A 7262-nucleotide genomic window follows, 5' to 3' on the forward strand; every position below is an offset into this window, starting at 1 on the left:
GTTCCGTTTACTGTTAAAAATAAGTGGGAAATGCAAAACTCCGGTGGGTGTAACAAGATGTCCGCTTGCCGCCTTCTCACTGTATCCTTACTGTTGAGGAGTGTGGGGTGTAGCAAGATGGTGGCGACGGAACATTACTTCCGTTACAAATTGTGACGGGTCGCCAAATCTGACGAAAACACAGGCTCGGGCAGATGTAAATACTGCCAGTTTTTTTTTCCTGGAAAGCAGAGATTTTTTTTTTCTCCATGTCATTCCATGCTTTCCAGGTCAGAGGAGATGTGTGGGGTCTGACCCCAGCTATCTAAAGAGGACCGGTCATCCTTATTTCTATTACAAGGGGTGTTTACATTTCTTGTAATAGGAATAAAAAGTGATCAAAAAGAAAATAAAAGGGACAGTGTAGAAAATAAATAAATAAATAATAATAGAAAAAAATTAAAAGCTCCCCTGTCCCCTCATGCTCACATATGAAGGTTGCGCCCGCATATGTAAACGGCGTTCGTACTACACATGTGAGGTATCGCCGCAAACATTATGGCGAGAGCAATAATTCTAGCACAAGACCTCCTCTGTAACTTTAAGCTGGTGACCTAAATTTTAAAGCGTCCTCTAATGGATGTTTTTAAGTACCGAAGTTTGGCACCATTCCACGAGCGTGCGCAATTTTAAAGCGTGACATGTTAAGTATTTATTTACTCAGCATAATGTCATCTTTCACATTATACAACAAAAATTGGCCTAACTTTAGGGTTTGGGGTTTTTTCCCCTCATTCATGAGAGTGTATTTTTTGATCCCATCAACACAATACAAGTGTACTTTTATTTTTTTTGGGGGGGGTTGTGCCCCTTTGTGGGCGCCAGTGGGGGGGGGGGAGATTGTGCCCCCTTGTGGGTGCCGGGGGGGTGGATTGTGCCCCTTTGTGGGCACCAGGGGGGGGATTGTGCCCCTTTGTGGGTGCCAGTGGGAGGGGGGGATTGTGCCCCTTTGTGGGTGCCAGTGGGAGGGGGGGGATTGTGCCCCTTTGTGGGCGCCAGAGGATGAAATATTGTCCCAAGGGCCAGATAAAAGCAATTAAAAGGGCCACATCCGGCCCCTGGGCCACAGTTTAGAGACTACTGGCTTAGGACATCAGACAGGTCCATCAGTCAATGATCTGAAATCCATTGATTAACCCCTCCCCCCCGGTGTGTGCTGACTCTGGTCTCCATCTTTCTCTAGAGATAGAAGAGAAGCCGTCCAGATGCGAGGCAGCGGCAGAGGAGCAGAGGACAGCCGGGTGGACCAGCAAGCCAATCACTTGATGAGGAACAGAGGTGATTTCAATCGCTACAGACCTGCGGGGCTACCCATCTGACATCACAACTACGAGAACAATCAATAACCAATCAATGGACAGGAAACGCTGCTGAACCCACAAGACCAGGAATGGTGCAAAATGTTACATTGTACAAATATTATCCAGAATTATAGAAACATTTCATATCTGCATATAAATAATAAATATTTACATATCATCAATGCCAGGCTCATTCTTCCATGTTATTACCTATTCCAGGTCTGGGGCCCGATCACACCAATGCATTAGGAAACACATGTGCGCTTTCCTCAACATGCATTATGCGCTTTTAGCACATTGTTAATAGGTTGCACAAAAATAATGCAAAGCAAGACACATCTTACACAAGCGTTCTTCCTGCAGGAACATGGGGGAGATGAACGTGTGACTTGAAAAACGCACTAATTAAGGGTTCATTAGTGTTGCAATCCCCATGTGCGGTTCTCTATGCACGTTTACATGCATTTGTGGTGCATTTTTTTTTTCATTAGCTCAGGACAATAATGGTGGGGGGGGGGGGGGGGAGCTCAGGACAATAATAATGGTGGGGGAGAGCTCAGGATAATAATAGTGGGGGGGGAGAGCTCAGGATAATAATGGTGGGGGGGAGAGCTCAGGATAATAATGGTGGGGGGGAGAGCTCAGGATAATAATGGTGGGGGGGGAGAGCTCAGGATAATAATGGTGGGGGGGAGAGCTCAGGATAATAATGGTGGGGGGGGGAGAGCTCAGGATAATAATGGTGGGGGGGGGAGAGCTCAGGATAATAATAGTGGGGGGGGGAGAGCTCAGGATAATAATGGTGGGGGGGGGGAGCTCAGGATAATAATGGTGGGGGGGGGGGGGAGCTCAGGACAATAATAATGGTGGGGGAGAGCTCAGGATAATAATAGTGGGGGGGGAGAGCTCAGGATAATAATGGTGGGGGGGAGAGCTCAGGATAATAATGGTGGGGGGGAGAGCTCAGGATAATAATGGTGGGGGGGGAGAGCTCAGGATAATAATGGTGGGGGGGAGAGCTCAGGATAATAATGGTGGGGGGGGAGAGCTCAGGATAATAATGGTGGGGGGGAGAGCTCAGGATAATAATGGTGGGGGGGAGAGCTCAGGATAATAATAGTGGGGGGGAGAGCTCAGGATAATAATGGTGGGGGGGGAGAGCTCAGGATAATAATGGTGGGGGGGGAGCTCAGGATAATAATGGTGGGGGGAGCTCAGGATAATAATGGTGGGGGGGAGAGCTCAGGATAATAATGGTGGGGGGGAGCTCAGGATAATAATGGTGGGGGGGGAGCTCAGGATAATAATGGTGGGGGGGAGAGCTCAGGATAATAATGGTGGGGGGGAGAGCTCAGGATAATAATGGTGGGGGGGAGAGCTCAGGATAATAATGGTGGGGGGGAGAGCTCAGGATAATAATGGTGGGGGGAGAGCTCAGGATAATAATGGTGGGGGGGAGAGCTCAGGATAATAATGGTGGGGTGGAGCTCAGGATAATAATGGTGGGGAGGAGAGCTCAGGATAATAATGGTGGGGGGGGAGAGCTCAGGATAATAATGGTGGGGGGGGAGAGCTCTGGATAATAATGGTGGGGGGGGGGAGCTCAGGATAATAATGGTGGGGGGGGAGAGCTCAGGATAATAATGGTGGGGGGGGGGGAGCTCAGGATAATAATGGTGGGGGGAGAGCTCAGGATAATAATGGTGGGGGGGAGAGCTCAGGATAATAATGGTGGGGGGGGAGAGCTCAGGATAATAATGGTGGGGGGAGTGAGCTCAGGATAATAATGGTGGGGGGGGGGAAAGCTCAGGATAATAATGGTGGGGGGGAGCTCAGGATAATAATGGTGGGGGGGAACTCAGGATAATAATGGTGGGGGGGGGAGCTCAGGATAATAATGGTGGGGGGGGGAGCTCAGGATAATAATGGTGGGGGGGGAGAGCTCAGGATAATAATGGTGGGGGGGAGAGCTCAGGATAATAATGGTGGGGGGGAGAGAGCTCAGGATAATAATGGTGGGGTGGAGCTCAGGATAATAATGGTGGGGGGGAGAGCTCAGGATAATAATGGTGGGGGGGAGCTCAGGATAATAATGGTGGGGAGGGGAGCTCAGGATAATAATGGTGGGGGGGAGCTCAGGATAATAATGGTGGGGGGGGGGGAGCTCAGGACAATAATGGTGGATGGAGCTTAGGACAATAATTGGGGTCTCAGGACAGTAATGGTGGGGAGAGCTCAGGGCAATAATGGGGAGCTCAGGACAGTAATGGTGGGCTCAGGACAGTAATGGTGGGGGGAGCTCAGGACAATAATGGTGCTCAGCACAGTAATGATGGGGGGAGCTCAGGACAATAATGGGGAGCTCAGGACAATATTGGGGGGCTCAGAACAGTAATGGTGGGGGGGGAGCTCAGTACCGCGGAAAATCCGACAACAATTGTCCGATGGAGCGTACCAACGGTCGGATTTTAGGCTAGCGGCCTGTCATCACACAATTCCCATCGTGTGTACGAGGCTTTAGCCACAGCCAGTATTCAGCGCAATGAAAATCACACCCAACTTTTCCTGTGGCGCAGAGCGAGCACCGCACTTTTTCTCAGCTGCGGGGGCCCAACTTATGATCTGCACACAGGCTGCCCACTGCTTTCAGAAAATGCCCCTGACCTGAGCTCATCATTGAGCATCCATTCCAGATGCTTGTATGTGACATCCCATACATCCCATACATCACACACATCACACTCATCCCATACATCCCACGCATCCCATACATCCCACGCATCCCATACATCCCACGCATCCCATACATCCCACGCATCCCATACATCCCACTCATTACACTCCCCACACATCACACTCATCACACTCATCCCATACATCACACACATCCCATACACACCACACATCACACACATCCCATACAAGCACGTGGCCTGGATGTGAGAGGTGGATCAGCAGGATGAGTGTGTCAGGACAGGTAGATGTGTCTTATCTCTGCTTCCTTTTACCACTCTGCACATCATGCATATCATAGCTGAGCAGGGAGGGTACAGCGGTGGGGCAGATGAGCAGGAGGGGATCATAGGTGGGACAGAAGAGCGGGGGGGGGGTCAGTGTTGGGGCAGATCAGAAGGGGGGGGTAGAGCAGAGGGGCAGATGTGAAAGGAGGTGTATTGGTGGGACAGATGAGCAGAGGGGGCACATTAAAGTGGTGTTCCAGCCGAAATTATGCTTTTTAAATAAAAATACCCCTATAATACACAAGCTTAATGTATTCTAGTAAAGTTAGTTTGTAAACTAAGGTCTGTTTTGTTAGTTTATAGCAATAGTTTGTTATTTTATAAACTTACAGCAGGCCGTGGCCATCTTAAGTGTGGGCATCTGAAGCCAGACTGTATTTCTTCCTGGATCTCATCCTTGCAGATCTCGCACATGCTCAGTGTAGCACAAGCAGCGTAATAGGTTTCAGGTCAGGTTTCCATAGCAACCGCAGTGTCAGAGGAAGTTGCCGCCCCTTCCCAGAAGGCATTGCAAACAGGAAATGATGCGATGGGCCACAGCCAGGGAGGAGGAAGTGAAAAATAAATACAGCAGATATACAGTAGGTGCTGAGAAAAAGAATTTAAAAAATCCAATTCGTTTACAGTGCACAGTTTAGTGAGGGATGCTGAAGAGTTGTAAAAGTGGGTGGAACTCCACTTTAATGGGGCAGATGAGGGGGGGGGGGGAGGCTAAGAGGTGGCCAATTATCATCCAATCAGGCGCTGCAACACTGATGGCGGATCTGGAGGAGATCGTACAATCAGTTTGTATGCTGTGTGGGGAGCTGAGACATTGATTATTAAAACCTGTGTCCCCCATTACCAGATTTCTCCTCTCTTCCTGTTCTGGGGACAACTGAGAATTAAGTTGGGGGGGTTCCCCCATCAATTTCCATTGCAGTGACAGCAGGACACAGAGAGGTGAATGTCCCCTGTGGGGACACAGACAGCAGGAAGTTGTGCAGCCCGGTCATACACAGCACAATAAAGTCACACAGCGGTCCGGTGTACGGTGCTGACTCTCCGCTTTGAATTTCCCCCCCTCACTTCTCCCTTCACTCACCCATCACTCCGCTCTCCCGGCTCTGACGTCACTTCTCATTATCCCCGCCCACATGACCTGAGGAGGCGGGCGCTGGGCATCACATGACCTGAGGAGGCGGGCGCTGGGCATCACATGATCCTGAGGAGGCGGGCGCTGCGCGTCACATGATCCTGAGGAGGCGGGCGCTGCGCGTCAAATGATTCTCGAGGAGGCGGGCACTGGGGTCACATGATTCTCGAGGAGGCGGGCACTGCGCGTCACATGATTCTCGAGGAGGCGGGCGCTGGGCGTCACATGATCCCCGAGGAGGCGGGCGCTGGGCGTCACATGACCCTTCAGGCTGTACGGGAGCCGTAGAGGACAAAACTCCTCCACAGGCGGACTTCGCGTCTCTGCCCGCCTCTATTACCATAATAAGGTCCGTCAGAGTTACTTGCTAACAGAAAGTTTGTGGAAACCCAGAACCCCCGACTTATCTCGTTCATTGTCATTAGCCCCAGACTAAAAGAGTGTACATATATATATATATATATATATATATATATATATATATATATATATATATATACTCACCGGCCAGTTTATTAGGTACATTTGTTGCTTGATGACACAAACTGCTAATAAGCCAATCACATGGCAGCAACTCAATGCGTTTAGATATCTACTTGTGAAGACGACTTGCTGAAGTTCAAAGTGAGCATCAGAATGGGGGAAGAAAGGGGATTTAAGTGACTTTGAACGTGGCATGGTTGTTGGTGACAGACGGGCTGGTCTGAGTATTTCAAAAACTGCTGATCTACTGGGGTTTTCACACACAGCCATCTCTCGGGTTTACAGAGAATGGTCCGAAAAAGAGAAAATATCCAGCGAGCGGCAGTTGTGTGGAGGAAAATGCCTTGTTGATTTCAGAGGAGAATGGGCAGACTGGTTCCAGATGATATAAAGGCAACAGTAACCCAAATAACCACTCGTTACATCCAAGGTATGCAGAATACCATCTCTGAATGGACAACACATCGAACATTGAAGCAGATGGGCTACAGCAGCAGAAGACCACACCAGGTGCCACTCCTGTCAGCTAAGAACAGGAAACTGAGGATACAATTGGCACAGGATCACCAAAATTGGACAATAGAAGATTGGAAAAACGTTACCTGGACGCAATTTCAGATGGTCGGGTCAGAATTTGGCTCGTGGATCCATCCTGCCTTGTATCACCGGTTCAGGCTGGTGGTGGGGGTGTAATGGTGGGGGGGATATTTTCTTGGCACACTTTGGGCCCCTTAGTACCAATTGAGCATCGTTTAAACCCCACGGTCTACCTGAGTATTGTTGCTGACCATATCCATCCCTTTATGACTACAGTGTCCCCATCTTCTGATGGCTCCTTCCAGCAGGATAATGTCACCATGTCACAAAGCTCCAATCATCTCACCACTGGACAATGAGGTCCCTGTACTCCAATGGCCTCCACACTCACCACAGCTCATCCAATAGAGCGCCTTTGAGATGTGGTGGAACGGGAGATCGGCATCATGGATGTGCAGCCGACAAATCTGCAGCAACTGTGTGATGTTATCATGTCACTATGGAGCAAAATCTCTGAGGAACGTTTCCAACACCTTGTTGTATCTATGCCACCAAGAATGAAGGCAAAAGGGGGTCCAACCCGGGACTAGCGAGGTGTACCTAATAAAGTGTCCGGTGGGTGGATATACATTTAAAGCACCAATAGGTACCAATAGCTATCAAAGAGAATCAAAGGACCTCCAACAGAAAAGAATGAAGACCAAGTAGTTTCTTTATCACACTTTACAACAGTGGTGGCTGGTGCTC

The 7262-nt window shown here is 49.4% G+C and overlaps 1 protein-coding gene across 1 annotated transcript in view; it reads right to left on the minus strand.

Annotated features, from left to right (window-relative positions):
• The window catches only part of SAAL1 (serum amyloid A like 1), a 165567-nt gene extending 160036 nt beyond the window's left edge, over nucleotides 1–5531 (minus strand). The window contains exon 1 of the mRNA XM_073604111.1: nucleotides 5445–5531. Coding sequence (XP_073460212.1) covers nucleotides 5445–5448 — 4 coding nt within the window. The 5' untranslated portion in view covers nucleotides 5449–5531. The remainder of the gene's footprint in view (nucleotides 1–5444) is intronic.
• Nucleotides 5532–7262: the final 1731 nt, after the last annotated feature.

The sequence above is a fragment of the Aquarana catesbeiana genome, linkage group LG11, assembly GCF_042186555.1.
Source record: "Aquarana catesbeiana isolate 2022-GZ linkage group LG11, ASM4218655v1, whole genome shotgun sequence".
Classification (NCBI taxonomy): domain Eukaryota; kingdom Metazoa; phylum Chordata; class Amphibia; order Anura; family Ranidae; genus Aquarana; species Aquarana catesbeiana.